Consider the following 23,157-nt stretch of genomic DNA (forward strand, 5'->3'; position numbering starts at 1 on the left):
TCTCTTGCTAAAAAGATTTAATTTTTAAGGAAGTATTCTAACGAGCACAGTTGAGATTAAATTCTGCTGGGAAAACATACGTTATTTTCAGAAGTTTTTAATAAGGTAAAAGAAAACAGGGATGTGAAAAGGTGAAGATTGTTTAGTGTAAAGAGAAGACAGAATGTTTTTCCCTAAAGAAACTTCTACACTGACTTAACTTGGTAGTTAGAATGCATAATAAAATGTACGTTTGTTTTACAGTAGCACAGTAAGGCACAGTGGGGTCTTACAGTTTTATTATTTATTTACTTATTTTATTATTATTATTATTGTTATTTTTTGAGATGGATTCTCACTCTGTCACCCAGGCTGGAGTGTAGTGGCGCAATCTCGGCTCCCTGCAAGCTCCGCCTCCCGGGTTCACGCCATTCTCCTGCCTCAGCCTCCCGAGTAGCTGAACTATAGGTGCCCGCCGCTGCGCCCGGCTAATTTTTTGTATTTGTTAGTAGAGACGGGGTTTTGCTGTGTTAGCCAGCCTAACACGGATCATGAGCCTGACCTCATGATCCGCCCGCCTCCGCCTCCGCCTCCCAAAGTGCTGGGATTATAGGCGTGAGCCACCGTGCCCGGCAGTCTTATAGTTTCAGAAAATGTTATGTTGAAGTCTTAAGGTGGAACTTCAGCAGCAAGACTGTTGCCAGGACCAGCGCAGAACGTGGGACACGCCACCCTGAAGATACATGTGAAGGGCTGCTTCTTCTCTAAGTGTAATGACAATGCCTTGTCATTAGCTTATTTTAATTTTTAATTATTTATTTATTTATTTTATTATTTACTAGGGAGTCTCACCCTGTCAGCCTAGCTGGAGTGCAGTGGCGCAATCTTGGCTCACTGCAACCTCTGCCTCCCAGGTTCAAGCGATTCTCCTGCCTCAACCTCCCAAGTAGCCGGGACTACAGGTGCATGCCACCACGCCTAGCTAAATTTTGTATTTTTAGTAGAGATGGGGTTTCACCATATTGGCCAGGCTGGTCTCGAACTCTGGACCTTGTGATCCGCCTGCCTCTGCATCCCAAAGTGCTGGGATTACAGGCGTGAGCCACCGCGCCCGGCAGCTTTAATTTTTAAACAGCCCTCCAGGCCATTTCTCTTCATTCAGAACATGAGGAGGGAAGGTTGAGACCCCTAGTCTTAACTAGGGCAGCATAGGTAGTGGGCGGTTTCTGAGTCTTCAGTGCTGACCGGCGGAGAGAGATGTGCTCTTCAAAATCTCTGGGGGACCCCAAGCAAGGGCTGTAGGCAGAGCCAAGTGGAAGACCTGGTGATGAACTGGGGAAACAAATAAGCCAGTAAACTTGCTCCAGGCAAAAACGAACACGCCCCTGACCCTTTCCCCAGGCTCCACAGTCCTACCACCTTTGTGTCAACTTTGCTAGAGACAGGTGGGAAGGCTGAGAGAGTCCTGGCCTCAACTGAAGGGCAGCAGGAAGGCTTGAGCAGAGGCTTCTAGGAGCTGAGGAAACAACTCATCTGCTGGGGTTCCTTCCTTCTGAACATCATCTACTTCCCCTTAGTTTCCCTGGCTCTAAATAGCACCCGTAGCCCACCACCCAACTCCAATCAAGATGACACATTCACTAATTGCAAAGTACTCAGCTCACTGAAAATGTTTGAGGCTGACAGCCAGCCAATGATGAGTTCTGCAACCGGAGAAGCATACAGACCTGTCAGCTCCTCTGGCCAGCAAAGGCAGGCCTGTGTGTGTGCAGAGGGAGGGCTGCTGAGCCAGGGGCACTGGGCAGCATGAACCTCCAGAACACCCCTAGAGCCCTCACAACAGCTGGGCAGATGGGCGCTGTGGCTACACTAGACTAAGGCAAGCAGCCTCTGGCAGGGGTGGGCAAAGGTTTGACATTTCCGAATTTATTTGTTCAACAATGGTTATCACCTTGTATTTGTGGGGTCTAGGCAGGAACCTAGAGCTCACATCAAAAGGAGACAGTGTAGTACACTGGTTTGGAAACAAATTGCCTGAATTCAAATTCCATGTCTGCCACTCTCTATGTGAACTTGGTTAAGTTACTGAAACTTTTTGTGTCTCAGCTTCCCTATGTGTTACATCAGTTTAACAGTGTTTACCTCATAAAGTTATTATGCGTTTTAAATACAATGCATGTAAAACACTTACAATGCTTGTACATAATAAGCATTATATAAATTGTGTTAAATGAATAAAATTAATGAAACAACAAGATTGAGAGACAGAATGCAAGGTCAACAGGTAAGAAGTATGCTGATGTCCCAGGTCAGAGAACTCCATAAATGGGGTATGCCCTCCTAACATCGTTTTTTTTTTTTTTTTCCTTTTTTGAAATGGGGTCTCACTCTGTCATTCTGTCTGGAGTGCAGTGGCATGATCTTGGCTCACTGCAGCCTCGACCTCCTGGGGTCAAGGAATCCTCTCGCCTTAGCATCCCAACTAGCTGTGACTATAGGCATGAGCCACCGTGCTGGGCTAATTTTTATATTTTTTGTAGAAACAGGGTTTCACCATGTTGCCCAGGCTGGTCTTGAACTCCTGAGCTCAAGCAATCCACCTACCTCAACCTTTCAAAGTGTTAGGATTATAGGTGTGAACTGCTATGTCTGGTCTCCACTAACATCTTTATTACAAAAAATGAAACTGAAAAAAATCAAAAGAAAATAAAGGAGAAAGTGAAATTTCAAAGTGCAAGAACACTTGCTTCCTTCACTCGGTCCATCTCTGTGATGAAAACTCTCTATAGGCCGGGCGCGGTGGCTCAAGCCTGTAATCCCAGCACTTTGGGAGGCCGAGGCGGGCGGATCACGAGGTCAGGAGATCGAGACCATCCTGGCGAACACGGTGAAACCCCGTCTCTACTAAAAAAAAAAAATACAAAAAACTAGCCGGGCGAGGTGGTGGACGCCTGTAGTCCCAGCTACTCCTGAGGCTGAGGCAGGAGAATGGCGTGAACCCGGGAGGCGGAGCTTGCAGTGAGCCGAGATCCTGCCACTGCACTCCAGCCCGGGCGGCAGAGCGAGACTCCGTCTCAAAAAAAAGAAAAAAAGAAAACTCTCTATAAACCTGAACCTGGGGAAAGCTCGGGTAGAAGCAGAGGAGGACTTGAGTCAATTTTACAGTTTGTTAGTGGTTCTGTAGAAAGGCTTGGTGGGATAAAAAATGGCTAAGATAAGGTTTTACTCTTTCAAATGAACTTTAAAATCAGCATAAAGTTCATACTCCCAAAACACTCTTTGGAATTTTGAATGAAAGTTTTTTCAAATTTAAAAGATGAACCTTTTGTTCATTTGAGACAGTCTCACTTTGTCACCCAGGCTGGAGTGCAGTGGCGCGATCTCAGCTCACTGCAACCTCTGCCTCCTGGGTTCAAGCAATTCTCCTGCCTCCGCCTCCTGAGTAGCTGGGATTACAGGTGCCCACCACCATGCCCAACTAATTTTTGTATTTTTAATAGAGATGGGGTTTCACCATGTTGCCCAGGCTGCTCTGGAACTTTGGGAGGTTGAGACGAGCAGATCACCTGAGGTCAGGTGTTCGAGACCAGCCTGACCAACATGGAGAAACCCTGTCTCTACTGAAAATACAAAATTAGTCGGGTGTGGTGGCGCATGCCTATAATCCCAGCTACTCGGGAGGCTGAGGCAGGAGGATCACTTGAACCTAGGAGGCAGAGGTTGCAGTGAGCTGAGACTGAGCCACTGCACTACAGCCTGGAAAACAAGAGCGAAACTCCAGCTCAAAAACAAACAAACAAAAAAACCCCAAAGGACAAAACCCCAAAAAACCCCACCCAAAACCAGCAAATGCTACATCCTCTCTTTTTTCTTGTGGCATCATTAGGAAAAGTGTTAGCTATATTAAAAAATGTTGATGCGGCCGGGCGCGGTGGCTCACGCCTGTAATCCCAGCACTTTGGGAGGCCGAGGCGGGCGGATCACAAGGTCAGGAGATCGAGACCACGGTGAAACCCCGTCTCTACTAAAAATACAAAAAATTAGCCGGGCGCGGTTGTGGGCGCCTGTAGTCCCAGCTACTCGGGAGGCTGAGGCAGGAGAATGGCGTGAACCCGGGAGGCGGAGCTTGCAGTGAGCCGAGATCGCGCCACTGCACTCCAGCCTGGGCGACAGAGCGAGACTCTGTCTCAAAAAAAAAAAAAAAAAAAAATGTTGATGCTTTCTTAGCAGCTCTGGTAAGAGGCTTATTAGGTTGGTGTGAAAGTAACTGCACCAACTTCAAATTTGCCATTACTTCTAATAGCAAAAAACCCCACAGTTACTTTTGTACCAACCTATAGTTACGAACTTGTTCATCTATTTTGTTTTCCCCCATCTACTTTTCAGGAATTAAAGATAGCTGTCTGAATCTGCGATAAGATCTCAGACAGAAGAGTGTTTCTGAGGTGGCCAAGTGCCAACAGAATCCTTCTCTTTCATTATGTTTGCTGCAATAGGAAGGAAGAGAAAGGTCTGTAGGCCTGGTTTTCTGAGGCTTGCCAACAATGGGTGTTAAGGTCTGGGTGAGAGGTGAGAGGCACTCAGCAAAGAGCTCCTCAAGCCTGAGAGAATGTCTGTATCTGTTGGTCTTGGAGGTCAGGAGTCCTGGAACACAGGGGGTTCTGGGGACCAGCAGAGAGGAAGGGAGAGTGAAGAAAAACAAATGGGCTGAACTGTATGACTTCTGACATTAAGGTGTGTAAGATGAAAAGAGTACTGAGATAACTGTGTTCAAAAAAAGAAGTAAAGGGCTGGGTGTAGTGGCTCATGCCTATAATCCTAACACTTTGGGAGACTAAGGCGGGAGGATCCTTTTGAGCCCAGGAGTTTGAGATCAGCCTGAGTAACAAAGGGAGATCCCATCTCTACAAAAAATATAATTAAAAAAATTAGCCCGGTGTGGCAGTGCACACCTGTGGTACCAGCATCTTAGCAGGCTGAGGTGGGAGGATAGCTTTAGCCCAAGGTCAAGGCTGCAGTGAACCAGCCTAGGCACAGAGCAAGACTCTGTCTCAAAAAGCAAACAAAACAAAACAAAACAAAACAAAAAAAGAAGTAAAGAAAGGAATTCATCTGGTAGCCTTCACCAGCCTTAGACAATTCTACCTACGTCTAAATGAAAAGGCACCTGTGAAAATCTTTATATTGAACCAAATCATGAAACTCCATCCTGAGAGACCAAAGACTCTATTGAAAAAGACAGAGAACATAGAAGTAACGTGAGTGCTTGGGTAGTTCCTTTAGTGTTGGGGTAGTGTGGAGCAGATGTTCAGAAAAAAGAAGTCTTTGGGGTGCTGGGTGCAATGTCTTCGTCAGGTCTGCTTTGGTGATCCAGAATTTGAACTTCTGGCATGCATGGGTCATTATCCTTTTTTTTTTTTAGATGGAGTCTTGCTCTGTTGCCCAGGCTGGAGTGCAGTGGCATGATCTTGGCTCATTGCAACCTCTACCTCCTGGGTTCAAGTGATTCACGTGCCTCGGCCTCCCGAGTAACTGGGATTACAGGTGTTGCCACCATGCCTGTCTAATTTTTTGTATTTTAGTAGAAACGGGGTTTCACCATGTTGGTCAGGCTGGTCTCAAACTCCTGACCTCAGGTCATCCACCCACTTTGGCCTCCCAAAGTAGTGGGATTACAGGTGTAAGCCACTGAGCCTGGCTCTTTCTTTTTTCTTTTTTTTTTGAGACAGGGTCTCGATCTCTCACCCAGACTGGAGTGCAGTGGTATGATCATGGCTCACTGAAGCTTTGACTTCCTGGGCTCTAGCAATCCTCCCACCTCAGGCCCCCAAGTAGCTGGGACTACAGGTGTGCACCACCACTCCTGGCTAATTTAAAAAATTTTTTTGTAGAGATGGGGTCTTACTATGTTGTTCATAGTCTTGGACTCCTGGACTCAAGCAATCCTCCCACCTCGGCCTTCCAAAGCGCCAGGATTACCAGGCGTGAGCTACTGTGCCTGGCCTATGGGTCATTATCTCTAACTTGAAAAACACCATCCCCTAGGATATTGCTTCATAACCTCACCCGCTCCCGCCACTTCTCATTCGCTGTGGACTTCATCAGACTCCACATGCAGTGGTCCTCTATCCCTGCTAGTTCCACCCCACAAACTCTTTCTACTTCAGGACTGAACAATATCCAAATTGCTCTCAGAAGAGTCATCTGCTATTCCAATTTTGATTTAAACCATACTCTGAAATATGGGATACATGTTTTCCCCTAAGTAGTATCTGTTTCCAAGTTAGTTCTATGTCAACAAACAGTACCTTGTTCTGCTATCATCTGGTTCTTACTGATAATAAACTCTTTCTGATTAAAAAAACTTGGCTTGGCCGGGGTGTGGTGGCTCATGCCTATAATTCCAGCACTTTGGGAGGCTGAAGTGGGAGGACTGCTCGAGCCCAAGAGTTCCAGACCAGCCAGAGCAATATGGAGAGGCCTCATTTACATTAAAAAAAGAAAAAAGATTAAAAAAAAAAAAAGTGACCTACTGGCAGATACTATAAGCTTGTCTGCCCAGAAGTGACAAACATAGGCTGGGCACAGTGGCTCACGCCTGTATTCCCAGTACTGAGGCTGAGGTGGGTGGATCACCTGAGGCCAGAGTTCAAGACCAGTCATGGCCCATCTCTATTAAAAACACAAAAATTATCTGGGCGTGGTGTGGCACGTCTGTAATCACAGCTACTCGGGAGGCTGAGGCACGAGAATCGTTGGAACTTCCGGGAAGCAGAAGTTGCAATGAGCTGAGATTGTGCCACTGCACTCCAGCCCAGGTAACAGAGCAAGACTCTGTCTCAAAAAAAAAAAAGCGACAAACTCTGGCAACAGGACATAATCCAAAAGAATGATGAAAAAGAGAACCTCTAAAAGTCTAGCCAGGTATCTAAATTGCTGATTAAGAGGGAAAAATCTGGTTCCAATCCCAAAGTAAATACTATAGCACTGTGGGCAAAAACGCTAGAAGACAGGAGGATTATCAAAGTTACTTGGATTGTATCCAATGTGAGATTCATTCTTTGGGTTCCCAAGGGCAGATGAAATGATTGGCCTTTGCCTAACACTGCTGGGATACAGCACAACTCAAGGGTCTGATTTGATACAGAAATGCTGCATTGAGAAAGAGGTAACTTCCAACTCTCAAGGCCTGAGTTCAGCAAGTACTGGCAGTCACAGAGTGAGGATGGCCTGCTTTGGGGGAACTAGTGGCTTTTAGGACGTGAACCAGAATTTTCCCAGATCACAAATGTAGCCAACAACATGAAATCACACCAAATGATTCACACAACCCAATGCTACTGAAAAGAGGCAGCTTCCAGTAATCAATAGTAGCGGGTGCGGTTCAACTTTATTGTATGGCTGAACGGTTCTACTTGGCCGAGAGCCAGAGGGTCCTTGGACTTACCTATAAATTCATCCATCTGAAAAGGTGATGCTGGGGAGGAGCCAGAACTATAAAGCAGTCCGTTCTCTCCCAGACAGGTCAAGTCGATTAGAATGGATAATAAAGTTTCCTACTGAACCCACATGGGAAGTTATTTTTAGCAGTTCCATAGTGAATAAGAGCAATGACACTTCACATGAATACCACATAGCCAGACATCCTGCCCTTTGCTCAGGGTGGCTTAGGACTCTGATGAGGAATAGAAAAAGGTAAAAAAAAAATAGAAGTAGGGTTCTAGCTAGAAACAGAAGTTTTCCTTAATTCCAACCATGGTCCATTTCATCCTGAACATGTGTGGCTATAAGATGTCCTCTGTCCTGCAGCATTCTGGCTGAGATCAACTCTGTCTAGATTTAGATAAGTTCACCAAAGCCTCTTGCCCTACAGAAAAAGTAGGCTATATTAGAATTGAATTTGTTTGGTACCTTTGGAAAATGATTCTCAGAAGCCACGATGGCTCTTTGCATTTCCTATGTTATTCTTCTCTGGGGGGACAAAGGTACTTTGTTTCTTCCTATTCCAAAGGAGGACACAGCACTGTCTTTCTTCAGAGACTTTTCCAACTAACAGATAATTCAGTTCTTCAGGACCTACCATAAACAAAGTGCCAGGAACTTTTCTTTCTGCCACTAATGCCATTCAGGAACCTTCTGCCTAAATGATGAAAGTATGTTATTTATCTATCCTCATTCCAGGATTTGTTGTTTCTTTTTTTCTGAGGCAGAGTCTCATTCTGTCACCCAGACTGGAGTGCAGTGGTGCAATCTCAGGTCACTGCAAGCTCTGCCTCTAGGGTTCAAGCAATTTTCTTGCCTCAGCCTCGCACACCACCACGGACAGGGTTTTGCCATGTTGGCCAGGCTGGTCTTGAACTCCTGACCTCAGGTGATCCACCCACTTTGGCTTCCCAAAGTGCTGGGGATTAGTAGGCATAAGCCACCGTGCCCAGCCCCATTCCAGGATTTTAAAGCAAGAATTTCCCCAAAGCCATGGGGTATTTAATTTGTCCTGCTTAATTATATATTATTTAAAAATGTAACAATCACATAGGGTCTCACAGAACAGATCTGGCCCTCCTCTTTGACCCAGACTTCTGAGGCACTTCCTTGGGCAGCTTAAGTCTTGCCAACTGACTCCTTACCAATGTGGACCCAAAGAGCTGGGCTGAAGTTGTATATTTTTGCCACCATATTTCTATGAATTTTATCCCTTTTGTTTATTCAAGATATTCACCAATGTCCAAGAAGTCAAAGAGCTGGGGAAGAAGCGCAGGGTAGGGGCATATACTTGGCTAAATCCAGAGGTCCTTGGTGAGGCTACATATAACAGGAAGCAGAACCACAGTACCAAGCAGAGAGGCACCGGCATCACAGCCTGCTGCCTGACTCTGAGCACAGGTGAGACGATGGCGCCTTTCTTGATGTAGTCAGAACTTTCCACGATGGCCCTGCCCATGAGAGTCTCTGCTACAGTAAAGGACACTGATCTACCCTATCCGATGAGAGAGTAAAAGACAAAATGGGGCTCACAGCAAATTTTAAGATGCCTCTCAGCAAGTCTTGTCACAACAAGATAATTACTTTTTAAGTAACAATTCAATTAGGTAGCCATTATCATGGCATTTTCCTTCAGGAACCCCCATGTCTGCTACTAGTGAAAGGAATCACAGGCTCCTAGAATATTCCTAGGCAAGAAATGCCTACCAATGAAGAAAAAAAATCGAAGTTCAAACTCTTTCTGAAGGGTTTGCTGCCAGTCATGTCAGGAAGGTTTAAGTGGAAACAGGGAAGAAATTTAATAAAATATTTATGCTCTCTTACCATTAGCATCTTGGACTCCAGTAAGTGCTCCGACGGCTGCTGCGGTTTCCCCAGACAAGACGATCTGTCCCCCACCTTGTAAGGTGGCCTCAGCCAGGGTGGCGACAGCATGAGCGGCAGCTTCGCTGCGGGCACAGGAACAGGAGAGAGGGGGATGTGTAAGATGAATAGAGGAACAGCACTGCAGCCAAGACAAACCATCCTTTCAACGCTTTCCTTGGGTCTCTCTACTGACTCCATGGTTGTGATCCTAACAGCAAATACGTGTTAACAGTGCTAACAGATAAAGCCAGGAGTAATTCTGAAATAATATTAATGGCTAGAGAAATCTGAAGTCTTACATAGCTATAAAGCTAATGGTGAGAGTTTCTTTGAACCTCGGTGTTTGAGGACAGAAGGCACTCATTATCAGTTTCTTCCTTATCAATATCAGTTGAGTGCTTGCAAGCCATAGTGGAAGCTCTGATCCATATTCACAATGCAAAAGCCATTTTGGTTGTCAATCACAAGGTTTTCCTTTTCTCTTTTCTCCTTACAGTAACACAAGGCAGACCATCTGAGACTGTCCTTTTATAGCCAAGGATGAATGATAGTATGAGGAGTCAGCAGCAACCTGGACTCACTCTTCAATTAATATTAAATAATAATTTGATTTATAGTCATGCTTTTCAAATATAAAGTAATGGCTGATTAATATCCTGAAAAGTCCAACTCTACCCTTTGACTCACTGTATATGCAGGCAGGGCTAAAACAAAGACTTAAAATTTAAAATTATCACTACAAGTCCAAACTATATACATAGTTTGCCTCTATAAATACAACAAAATAATAAACCTCCCTATATTGCACAAATGCTCTGTAGAATAGGAAGACATTAATCATTTGTATATACAAGTACTATTTTAGCAGTGTGTCTCATTTTTCTTTCTTTTCCTTGCTATATGCTTTTACTATGTGCATAAATACCCATTTTTCTTGATTCTATGATGCTACAAACTGTAAGACATACTATTATTTTATGGGCCAGTAAGGAAGAAAAATTCCTGACAATTGTAAGATTATAATTTGCCATCCAAATTTCAGAGGGTAAAAATGTGAAAAAACAGGCAAATTCATGATCCCTTCTGGTAAAGTATCAGGTGTCAATGTGCAGTTACTGAGGGACTATCGAATTCCAGTGGGCATAGAATAGAGATGATGGTGCCATTTAGTTTAGCAGAAGTGGACAAATAAGCCAGTTGAGTCAGCTTTGCTTTGAAACTGCAGGCTTTGCTGTAACATGGCAGTGGTCTTGCAACCAAAAGCCGTAAGTGGAGATGGGTGAGGGGACAGGGACTAATTGGGGTAAACATGTTAGGACAGTGGGCAAAGCAACATGTACCAAACTCAATACTGTCTCCTTTACCTAAGACAGTCAGTACACAAGTAAGACAACAGATACAGTAATTCCCCTGCAGAAGACTTCTTGGTCACTGTAAGGATTTTAGGAAGCAGGAAAAGAAACCGAATGGCCAGAAAAGTCTCATTAAATAGAAAAATTTCCTCTTCTTACTAATTTGTCTTGCTTTTTAATTTTTATGACTGTTTTAAACAGTTATCTTTTTCTGACAATAAAAGCAATATACTTGCTTTTATAGAAAGTTTGAGCAAACTCTATTAAGTATAAAAGAAAATTTAAAATATCATAATTATTTCCTACTAATCTTAAATACAACTTTAAAAAGATACGATAAGGCCAGGCACAGTGGCTCGCGCCTGTAATCCCAGCTCTTTGGGAGGCCGAGGCAGGCAGATCACCTGAGGTCAGGAGTTCGAGACCAGCCTGGCCGACATGGAGAAACCCCATCCCTACTAAAAATACAAAATTAGCCAGGCGTGGTGGCGCATGCCTATAATCCCAGCTACTCGGGAGGCTGAGGCAGGAGAATCACTTGAACTTAGGAGGCGGAGACTGCAGTGAGCCGATATTGTGCCACTGCACTCCAGCCTGGTCAACAAGAGTGAAACTCTGTCTCAAAAAAAAAAAAAAAAAAAAAAAAAAGGTAAGATAATAATTAGGATTGTACTGTACAGTTTTAAAAACTATTTTGTTGTGATAAAATGCACATAACATAAAATTTACATTCTTAACACTAAAGTGTGCAGTTCAGGGAGTTAAATACACTCAGAATGCTGTGCAGCCATCACCATCATTCATCTCCACAACTCTCTTCATCTTGTAAAACTGGAACTCTGGACCATTAAACTTCCTATTCTACCATCTCCCTAGCCCCTGGCAACCACCATTCTACTTTCTGCCTCAATTATTTTTTCATTTTTGTTTTTATTTTTTAGAGACAGGGTCTCGCTATGCTGCCCAGGCTGGTCTCGAATTCCTGGGCTCAAGCAATCCTGCTTTAGCCTCCTGACGTAAACAGCTGGAACTATAGGTGTGTGTGCCTTTGTTGTCATATCTAAGAAATCATTGGCAAATCCAATGTCATTACATTTTGCCCCATGTTTTCTTCTAAGAGTTTGACAGTTTTAGGTCTTAGATCCACTTTGAGTTATTCTTTGTCTCTATGATTTTTACTACTCTGTCTCACATAAATACAACCACACAGTATTTGTCCTTTTGTGTCTAGCTTATTTCACTTGGCAGAATGTTCTCAAGGTTCATCCATGTCGTAGCATTTGTCAGAATTTCCTTCCTTTTAAAGGCCGAATAATATTCCGTTGTGTGTATATACCACATTTTATGTATCCATTCATCTGTCGATGATCACCTGGGTTGCTCCCATGTTTCAGCTATTGTGAATAATGCTGCCGTGAACATGGGCATACAAATATTTCTCTGAGATCCTGCTTTCAATTCTTTGGGATATATACCCAGAAGTGGATTTGCTGCAACATATGGTAGTCCCATTTTTAATTTTTTGAGGAATTATCATACTGCTTTCCACAGTGGCTATATCATTTTACATTCCCACCAATGGTGCACAAGGGTTCCAATTTCTCCACATCCTCACCAACACTTGTTATTTTCTGTTTTTTGGATCGCGACCATCTTAATGGGTATGAGGTGGTATCTCATTGTAGTTTTGATTAGTGATGTTGCATATCTTTTCCTGTGCTTATTGGCCATCTGCTTATCTTCTTAGGAGAAATGTCTATTCAAGACCTTTGCCCATTTTTGAATAGAGTTTTTGTTGTTGTTGAGTTTTAGATATTCCCTATATATTCTGGATATCAATCCCTTATTAGATATGATTTGCAAATATTTTCTTCCATTCTGTGGCTTGCCTTTTTGCTCTATTGATAGTCTTTTGATGCACAAATTTAAAACATTTTTGTAAAGTCCAATTTGTCTATTTTTCCTTTGTGATATCCAAGAAATTACTGGCAAATCCAATGTCATGAAGTTTTGCCCCATGTTTTCTTCAAAGAGTTTTATAGTTGTAGGTCATGGAACCACTTTGAGTTAATTTTTATACACAGGGTTAGGTAAAGGTCCAACTTCATTCTTTTGTATGCAGATATCCAGTTTTCCCAGCACCACCACTCACACTTCTGATTTCAAAACTTAACACAAAGCTGTAGTAATCAAAACAGTACGGTACTGGCATAAAGACAAACATATAGACCAGTGGAATAGAACTGAGAGCTTAGAAATAAACCTTCACCTATATGGTCTGATGGTTTCTGACAAGGGTGCCAACACCATTCAATAGGGAAGGGACTGTCTTTTCAGCAGGGGACCCTTGATCTGGAATTACTACTAAGGCTGTTCTTTACATTTTTCATGGTAGAATTTAATTTTAAAGTGCTTTTAAGTATTTATTAGAGAGACTTTAATGAATAAATTTTAGTACCTAGGCCCTTAATTTTTAATATTTTGTTAAGAAATTTATGTTAATAAACACTATCACCAACCACTGGGAATTTTTTTTTTTTGAGATGGAGTTTCGCTCTTGTTGCCCAGGCTGGAGTGCAATGGCGCAATCTTGGCTCACCACAACCTCTGCCTCCCAGGTTCAAGCGATTCTCCTGCCTCAGCCTCCCAAGTAGCTGGGATTACAGGCACCCGCCACCATGCCCAGCTAATTTTGTATTTTTAGTAGAGACGGGGTTTCTCCATGTTGGCCGGGCTGGTCTTGAACTCCCGACCTCAGGTGATCCGCCCGCCTCGGCCTCCCAAAGTGCTGGGATTACAGGCATGAGCCACCGTACCCAGCCGGGAAATTTTATTAATTACCTATATTGGAGAAAAAAAATAAAAAGAATAAATAAATATATGATCAGCCAATTTTACAGCATCCACCTGTCAATGATTAATGATACAAATATTTACACTGTGACCTGAGACTTTATGGAAAGTAGGAAAGTATATTCTTTGGAAAAAGCTGTGTGAGAGTCTGAAGAAGAAAACTGTAAATAAGAATTGTTTATATGGAATTAGGATCTTTGTTTATAGGCCACCTCAGTGACTGCTTATTTCCTATAATTCTTCCTACAGTTTACAATGATCTCATCTTTATGACCATCAAAGATGACATCCTGCCACTCCTGTATATCCTGAACACATTCTGGCAGAATGAGTTTCATGGACAGCAAAAGGAGAGGGCAGCTCTCCAAGCCCTGACATGAAAGTGTACCTGCAACTGATCACACTCATTTCATTCGACTTGAAGCCCTAAAAACTTGAAGTTTGTTTTTTTTTTTTTTTGAGACGGAGTCTTGCTCTGTCGCCCAGGCTGGAGTGCAGTGGCCAGATGTCAGCTCACTGCAAGCTCCGCCTCCCGGGTTTACACCATTCTCCTGCCTCAGCCTCCTGAGTAGCTGGGACTACAGGCGCTGGCCACCTCACCCGGCTAGTTTTTTGTATTTTTAGTAGAGACGGGGTTTCACCGTATTAGCCAGGATGGTCTCGATCTCCTGACCTCGTGATCCGCCCGTCTTGGCCTCCTAAAGTGCTGGGATTACAGGCTTGAGCCACCGCGCCCGGCTGAAGTTTTTTTCTTTAACTTCTTTCTAAAATATGGTATGGTAGAAGAAAAGCTGAAAACCAGCAACAACCTAAAATGATCTGGAATGCCAGGGATGAGGAGTCCAATGCAATGGGGGTGACAGGTTGACAGGTCAGTACGATTAATTATTCAACCCCCAGTTAGGGTCTTTACATGGGGCATGAAGACAACAATGATGCCTATGGTAAGCAGGGTTATCATTTCCAGAGCGACTCTACCCTTTTATACTCAACTTTATGGGAAATGACTCAACTAAACTGCTAGAAAGATTTTTTTTTTTTTTTTTTTGAGATGGAGTTTCATTCTTGCCCAGGCTGGAGTGCAATGGCATGATCTCGGCTCACTGCAACCTCTGCTTCCCGGGTTCAAGCAATTCTCCTGACTCAGCCTCCTGAGTAGCTGGGATTACAGGCGCGCACCACCACGCCCGCCTAATTTTGTACTTTTAGTAGAGACGCGGTTTCTCCATGTTGAGGCTGGTCTCGAACTCCTGACCTCAGGTGATTCACCTGCCTTGGCCTCCCAAGGTGCCGGGATTACAGGCGTGAGCCACCACGCCCAGCCTAGAAAAAGATTATGTTCACCTAAAAAGGTGAATAGGGATTAAAAAGACCCTTTACAAATTTTTAGACAAAAATTTTGTAATTTTACAAAAATTTGTAAAAAAATTTATAAAAAGACCACTTTAAAATTTTTAGACAAGTCATTTCAAAACCAAAGCTACAAATAAGAAGTTTCCATCAACCTTTTATCTGTAAGTGTCTAATCTTTACCTATAGGAAAGAAAAGCAGTTGTACCATTGCTGACCTCTATTCCAGAGAAGATTTCTGATCTAAGTTTTCCATCCCGTTTTATTGGACAAATATCACTCCGTATGTTAAAGCTCCATTTTATTTTAATAATATGTCTAATTTTAAGTCAATAATATTTTCATCTTAAAGACTAAGATCAAATTTTTCTTTCAAAATATGACTTTTAAAAAGCAAAATCTTCTCAACAAAAGAAGGACAAATTCTAAAATTCCTTGAGAAGAGGAATTAATCTAAGTATTTCCCCAAAGCACTGAGTCACAGCCCTACACACAATAGACACACAATAAATACTGTCTCAGGATTGACAATATATTATCAAGTAAGTTTCCACTACTTTAGAAACGTACAGTAAGTCTACAAAGCCAAATCGTCCTCTCTACATGCAAGGACTATACTGGCCATATTCAGGAAATGGGTTTGTAGAAGGACATGTTTAAGAGGAACTACAAGTCTAGGACAGCTTAACCAAAGAACTGAAAATTCAAATTAATCACTGCATCACAAGTAAATGGTGATATCACTGCCTTTCCTCTCTGGTTGTTCAGGCTAAATAGCTTATATATATAAGCTATCATATATATATATGCTATTATATATATATGTATGTATATATATACACACACATACACACATATTGTTTTAAAGCTGTGATGTTCTGCTTATTTGTTCACTTTGATTCCCTTCCCACCTCCTTTCCAAAAGTGCTGATTTATTCTTTATTTTGAAAATGAAAATTAACATAGTTTTTAAAGGACAACTTCTCCATACCCACTTTGGGTTGTTAGAAAGCCAGGGAGGGCTAAAGGCTGTGGAGCCCTGGGCCCTTGTGACTTGCAGTATGAAATTCTCTTAACAGCATGGCTGAGAAACAAGTCCATCCTGCAACTGTCCTGATTCCATTGTACCCTGTAAAAGATGGAGGAGCCCCTTTGCCTCCTTATTCCCCAACCTGCCATTGCACGTAGCTTCCTCTCCCTTCTCACCCTGCGCCCACATCTGCTGTTTACATTGCAGCAGAGGTGCAGCTGGTTATAAGAGAACCATGCTTGTTTTATCTGCACCCAAAACACAGACAAGCTGCAAGAGGGCAGATTATGAAACTGCTTTGTCATCATAGGAACAAAGACCAGATTTCTCTGTGTATTTCTCACTGAGATGACTTCCAACAGCAAATTATGTGGAGAGGCTCAGAGTGCAGGGACTAAATGATTCTACTGCATCTCGTCCACAAGGAAGTGAATGTTAAGGGCTTGTGACTTATATCCAACCCTCCTGACTAAGACATTAGACCATGGGTTACCTCTCTTGGGTTCAGAAAGCCCTGATGTTCCCCTAATAGTCTGCTACAGTCTAGTCTCTGCTGCCGGGCTTGGTTTCTTCATCCCCAGCAGAAGCTGTAATACACCAACCCCTAACACTCACTGGGGCAGAGAACTACCTGATTGCAAAGATATTTCAACATCTCTTTATTCCTCCTCTATGCCACAGTGAACACATTCTCCTTCCTTTGGAGTAAACACTGTAGCCACCTCAGCTGCATCTGAGTTTGTTAACAAGCCCTCAGGGGATACCATTACCCTCTTGCCTTTAGAAATAAGCCCTGGTCCTTACAACAAAGGGAGCCCAAATGTGCCTCATATTTTCCACTATGTACAGAGTTCCCAGGACACACACACTTCACTGGAATATCCAAGGTGTTGGCTGCAAGTCTCAATGAAATCAAGTTTTGCTGGTCTTTAATGAGGGCCTGTTAGGCCCCAAGCTACAGTCGGGCGGGGGATGGGGACTGTTACTGGACTAAAGGGAGGGAGAGTCACTTGGCCATGCCTTTCAGGAAGTTTATCTGGGTGTTTCTCTCAAAGACAGGGGTAGAATTGAGCCAAGTGTAAGGAACCAAATAAGACTTTCATGTTACTGAAAAGCAACATGGTGGGTATACACGTGAGTGGGGGAAAAAAAAGAAATGAAGAGCAACACATGCAACATGGCTCAATAGGCTGAAAAAAATGTTCTGATCACTAGGGACTAACTGGGTAACTCTGAGAAGACGTGTTGTGTGTGTGTGTGTGTGTGTGTGTGTCTGTGTGTGTGTCTGTGTGTTTCAGTTTCCTATTCCTAATCAGCCACCAATCTCTGGCCATACTTCTTTAAAATGAATCACTTAGGCTGGGCGTGGTGGCTCATGCCTGTAATCCCGGCACTTTGGGAGGCTGAGGTGGGTGGATCACCTGAAGTCAGGAGTTCGAGACCAGCCTGACCAACATGGAGAAACCCTGTCTGTACTAAAAGTACAAAATTAGCTGGGCATGGTGGCAGACGCCTGTAATCCTGGCTACTTGGGAAGCTGAGGCAGGAGAATCGCTTGAACCTGGGAGGCAGAGGTTGCGGTGAGCCGAGATCATGCCATTGCACTTCAGCCTGGGCAACAAGAGCAAAACTCTGTTTCAAAAAAAAAAAAAAAAAAAAGAATCACTTTACCTCCATTCTTACGACTTTACTTTCCAAGACCTTAACAAGGTGTGCTGGAGTGCCTCTTCCTAACTGATCTTCTAATCTCCTCTCACTATAATTAAATCAGAATAGATAGTTCTTAAAATATAACTTAAATGATAATAATTCTTGAAGTGCTAACTCTGGGTTGGACACTGCGATGAGAATTTTATCTATATTATCTCATATACATGATTCTGTAGGATGAGTATTATCCTCATTATAACAATGGGGAAAACAAGGCTCAGAGGTTATGTTTCTCAGGATCAAATGGCTAGTGTGTGGTGGAGCCAGGATTCAAACCCGAATATGTGACGTTGGAACCCTGCTCTCAGCCACCATACCAAACAACTTCATACAGTGAACCATGCACAAATCCATCTTAGCTCTCTAGTATCTATCATAATCAATCTAAACTTTCACTGATTTTATATTTAGGGGAGGTGATCCCCCTCCTCTGAATTTCTACAATGTTCATAGTCTTTACCATACAATTCAATAGTGAGTTACACTCTAAGTAATACTGTTTGCTAAGTGTTACTTAAATCAGTCTCCCCAATAAGAGTATGATTTCTTTGAGGACAGAGTATATGCTAGAGCACTCTATTCTCTATTTAGAGCCTTACCCAGTAGAGCTGGCATGCCGCAAGAGTTCAGTGACTATCAAGGACTAAGAGCTGCTATGGATGAGAATAGCAGCCCTTACTGCATACAAGACACTGACCTACGGATTTCACATGGAGTAACTCAGTTCTCATAACACCCCTAGAAGAATGTACTGTTATCACTCCCATTTTACAGAACAGGAGAGCCTGGCTACTGAGATTTCAAATGAACTGCTTGATGCCAAACAGCTCGTAAGTGACAGAGCTGGGCTTCAAACCAAAGTAGTCTGGCATCAAGGCTCACACTCTTGACCATTAATTTAAATGCCTGAGTCCATTAAAAATAAAATTGCATGAGGAATGAAGAAGAGGGAGAATGATATGAAGCTGATCTTTCCTGTCAACAACCAGTAGAAGGAACCAGGCAGAGAACAATACAATCGAGTTTCAGAAGCCACCTCTTGGAGCATCCCATTTGGCAGCACCCTCCCTAACATACCTGAAGAAAAAAGTTCATTATTTCCCCCAATAATCCAAAACTTACTTATCTTGAGCTCACCGATAAGCAAAGGCAACACATTTTTCTCAAAAGCAAGTGAAATCAGCCACTTGCTGCCTAAACATGGATTAATACCCCCAACAAAATGCACTTTCTTTTGTAGGGCAAAAGGACAATTACTCTGAAGCCTCTTAATTTGTTCTGTATCCCTTGAAAACATGAAGCACTCAAGCCTTGCTGCTTCTGCTTAATGGACACAGAATAGGATAAATGGGAAGGCTTGACCAGCAGTCTTGGGCTGGAAGTCAGAAAGGCTGCACTGATTGTTGGGGCTGGGTGGCGGCAGGAGTGAAGAATGATGCGGAGATGATCTTTCCATCAATAGCCAGTAGAAGGAACTAAGCAGGAAACAATACATTGAGTTTTGGAAACTACCTTTTACTAGAGGATTCCATTTCACATCACCTTTCCTAAGCACACCTGAAGGAAAGAAGCTTAATTTTTCTTGGTAAGGGCTGACCTATTATAGGCCAAACTACAATATCATATGGGCCAAAAGTGTTAAGTTCCTACTGCCAATTGTGGCAAACAGAGATACATTTCTCTTTAAGAGGCCTCCACCCACATCTGCAGGGACAGATCTGTGATCCTCATTTATTCCCGGACTCTTGCCACCACCTGTTAAGCGCCATGGTGACTGTAGCTCCCTGCTGCATCTCCTGAGAAGCTGCCACTGCGGCCTCTGCCAATGATGCCACCGCCTGGGTGGCCTCTGATGCTTGCGTCGTCTGGATGGTCATCTCACCTCCCTGTAACGTGGCCCAATTTTGTTCCACCTGAGGCAGAAAGGACAAGATAGTAAAAAAACAAAGCCACGAAAGTATAATTTTAAAAGTAATTTTCCCAATAATTGTTACTTTTTGGCTAAATACACATACTCTTTAAAATTAACATGACCTGCAATGTACAGAACAGAGTTTTAAGCATGCTACCTTTTGTGTAAAAAAGGGGGTATTAGAATATATACCTGAATTTTCTTGCATTTGCCATAAAGAAATTCTGGAAGGACACACAAAAGCCACTGAATATATTCTCTGGATTATATGTGTGGGGTTCAGAGGAGCTGGAAACAAGTTGGATGGGAGATAGAAAGCAAGACTTTCCACTGTACCTTTTTTTTTTTTTTGAGAGGGAGTCTCCCTCTGTTGCCCAAGCTGGAGTGCAATGGCACAATCTTGGCTTACTGCAACCTCCATCTCCCAGGTTGAGCGATTCTCCTGCCTCAGGCTCCCAAGTAGCTGGGACTATAGGTGTGTGCCACCACCTCTGGCTAATTTTTGTATTTTTAGTAGAGACGGGGTTTCACCAAGTTGGCCAGGCTGGTCTCAAACTCCTGATCTTAGGTGATCCACCTGCCTGTCTCCCAAAGTGCTAGGATTACAGGCATGAGTCACCACGCCTGGCCCACTCTACACTTTTAAATACGTTTCTCGATTTACCTCCCGATGTATACATACTTCAAAACAACACATTGTGCAAGATAAATATATACAATTTTTTGTCAATTTAAATAAATACATAATAAAGTTTAAAAATATATAGGCTGGGTTGTTAGAAATAGCCCATGAGAAGAAAAAAAATTCAAACTATACCAAAATTTCAAACTGTATCAAAGGGAATATGATACCAGTACTCCAGACCCTTTATCCAAAGGGTCTACTACAGTGCCTATTTTCTTTCTCTCTTATTATTTTTTTATCATTATACAATATTTCCACGTAATATACCTATTTTCTTGTGTACCTTTGTAGAGCTATTCCCACTATATGGAAGTATATTTACACAGACACACACACACACATTCACCCTATTTCCACTTTCTACTACCTCCTCTTTAAAATAAAAATGGCAGCATATTCTACATATCTTTTGTATCTTGCTTTTTTCACAAACAGTACATCTCCGAAATGATTCCATTTTGGAACATATAAAACTACTTTACTGATTCACGATTCTTAAGAATGGCTGCATGGTGGCTGGGCGCGGTGGCTCACGCCTATAATCCCAGCACTTTGGGAGGCCGAGGCGGGCAGATCACAAGGTCAGGAGATCGAGACCACGGTGAAACCCCGTCTCTAAAAATACAGAAAATTAGCCGGGCGCGGTGGCGGGCGCCTGTAGTCCCAGCTACTCAGGAGGCTGAGGCAGGAGAATGGCGTGGATCCGGGAGGCGGAGCTTGCAGTGAGCCGAGATCGTGCCACTGCACTCCAGCCTGGGCGACAGAGCGAGACTCCGTCTCAAAAAGAAAAAAAAAAGAATGGTTGCATGGGATTGCAACTCTTTCTTTTTTTTTAAAGGCTTGAGACGGAGTTTCGCTCTTGTTGCCCAGACTGGAGTGCAGTGGCATGATCTCGGCTCACTGCAACCTCTGCCTTCCAGGTTCAAGTGATTCTCCTGCCTCAGCCTCCCGAGTAGCTGGGATTACAGGCATGCACCACCACACCCAGTTAATTCTGTATTTTTAGTAGAGACAGGGTTTCTCCATGTTGGTCAGGCTGGTCTTGAACTCCCAACCTCAGGTGATCCACCTGCCTCCACCTCCCAAAGTGTTGGGAAGCATTGAATTATATAGAAAACATCATCATTTATTTAACAAGTCATCTTTCAATGCACATTTAGGTGGTTTACAGTCTTTTGCTATTAACAAACAGTGCTGTGATGAATATCCTTATATACTATTATACTTTGTATATCACATGTGAGTCTATTTACAGGGTAAATGCCTAGAGGTAGAATTATGGATCAAACTTACTTTGCATTTTTATTTTGATGGAAACTGCTAAACTCAGAAACTAATTTTTTAAAGTGTAGCAAAAACTGCTTTCTTTTCAGTAGGGGAGAAGTTATGAAGACTCTCCCACTGCCCACAGCAAAAAACCCAAAAACAAAAATCATACTCTCTGGTGATAGGGTACACGAGAATCCAGGTTTGCCAGGCCTACACAGAGTCTCTCAGTCTCGGCATGCTAACATTTTGGCCCAGCTATCCTTGGTTGTAGGGCTGTCCTGTGCATTGCAGTATGGTTAGCAGCATCCTGGCTTCTACCCACTAGTTGCCAATAGCACCCTCCCCAGTCAGGAAAGTAAAAAATGTCTCCAGATATTGCCAAATGTCCCCTCTGGTCTGGGGTACAGAACCACTGATTTTAGTACAATTCTTTGTGTTTAGAGACTTGGTTCTGAATACCTGTATCTAGTTACTTCAGTCTGTTTTGCTCAATAAATACTGGTTGATTAATTATCCACCCTCAAAACTGAAAAGTAGCAAGGGCAGTAAAAGCAGTTTCTATTCCGAAGTACGGCAGGTGATCCATCAGCTCAGGTGTATATGTCTTTGGACTCCTGGACTCAAGACCTTAGCAGTGCTTACTGCAGCTCTTGCTATCCCTGCTTCACATTGCTGGGGCCTGGTGAGTAGTTATCTTGTGCCTGCTTGTTACTGTGTCCCAAAGGAAGTGCTCCAAGCTTTAGGAGGTAGATATTTTAAATGCTTCCTGCTTTAGTTCTATCACCATACTTAGATTATGATAATGCTTTTCAGAATGTTTGCCAAAAGCCTCCCAGAGAAAGAGACATTCCTTTGAGCTACCTTCGTGTTTGCCCTGAGTTCTCATGGGCAGTGGATTGTGCCAACAAGCCTTCAGGGCCCATCACTCCTGAGGCAGAGATATCCTAGAGCTGCAAAGTTGCCCCTCAGGAACTCCAAAGCTCTTGTTTTCCAAGGTTGGTTGCTTTCATCTCATTGCTCCAATGAACATCACTGCCAACACTGCCAGTGTAAGAGGCAAGCTGTACTATCAATTCTTAGGTGGCTGATGATTCCACTCAAAACATCCACTGAAGCTGGGCAGTGCTACTGCTTACTGCGAGGGAATGGTCTTCCTGTTTCCTGATCTGCCCCTCTATTTTAGTCCGGCCCATGCTGCTATTCTCACCTGAGCTTGGTCCAGTGTGGCTCTCTCAAGTCCTCAAACTCCAAAGGCAGCAAGTCACTACAGACACATTTAGTTACAACTATACTTGTAGTGAAAATATCATTAGAATGCTGCCATATACAGTATAATTTAAGAAAGTTAAATTACATGTCATGGAATGACAGTAAACAGTGAAGAGAAAAGAGGAGGAGAAACAGAGAAGAGATTTCTAATCAGAAACACAGCAGGTGATCAAGAAATCAGTTCAAGTGCCAGCATCTCTTCGGAATTTCCTATTCCTGAGTCTCAGCGCTTTCTTAAACTGTGTTTACTTAAGCTCTTGTTGCACTCCCTTCCCCAAAGAAAGGGCCACAAGCCCTGGGAGGGGAAGATATTCAGAAGATATCTCATTGGTTACTATGCATTTCTGAGAGAGCCCCTCTACCATAAGGCCCTTCAAACTGTGGCTGTTCCACGCTTTCA

At 43.1% G+C, this 23,157-nt stretch overlaps 1 protein-coding gene across 13 annotated transcripts in view; it reads right to left on the reverse strand.

Moving 5' to 3' along the window:
• Nucleotides 1-23,157, reverse strand: part of NRF1 (nuclear respiratory factor 1) — a 147,553-nt gene that overhangs the window by 21,630 nt on the left and 102,766 nt on the right. For 11 of the 13 annotated variants that reach the window (XM_021936260.2, XM_009203855.4, XM_017957160.3 and 8 more), the window contains 2 exons: nucleotides 19,378-19,535; nucleotides 9,286-9,410 (listed from right to left, as the gene is read on the reverse strand). In XM_021936260.2, the coding sequence (XP_021791952.1) occupies nucleotides 9,286-9,410; nucleotides 19,378-19,535 (283 nt within the window). Of the gene's footprint in view, nucleotides 1-1,035; nucleotides 1,312-6,708; nucleotides 7,847-9,285; nucleotides 9,411-19,377; nucleotides 19,536-23,157 lie in introns of those variants that run through there. The other 2 variants (XM_021936264.2, XM_021936265.2) reach the window with 2 other exon arrangements.

This window comes from Papio anubis, chromosome 4, assembly GCF_008728515.1.
Source record: "Papio anubis isolate 15944 chromosome 4, Panubis1.0, whole genome shotgun sequence".
In the NCBI taxonomy this organism is placed as follows: Eukaryota; Metazoa; Chordata; class Mammalia; order Primates; family Cercopithecidae; genus Papio; species Papio anubis.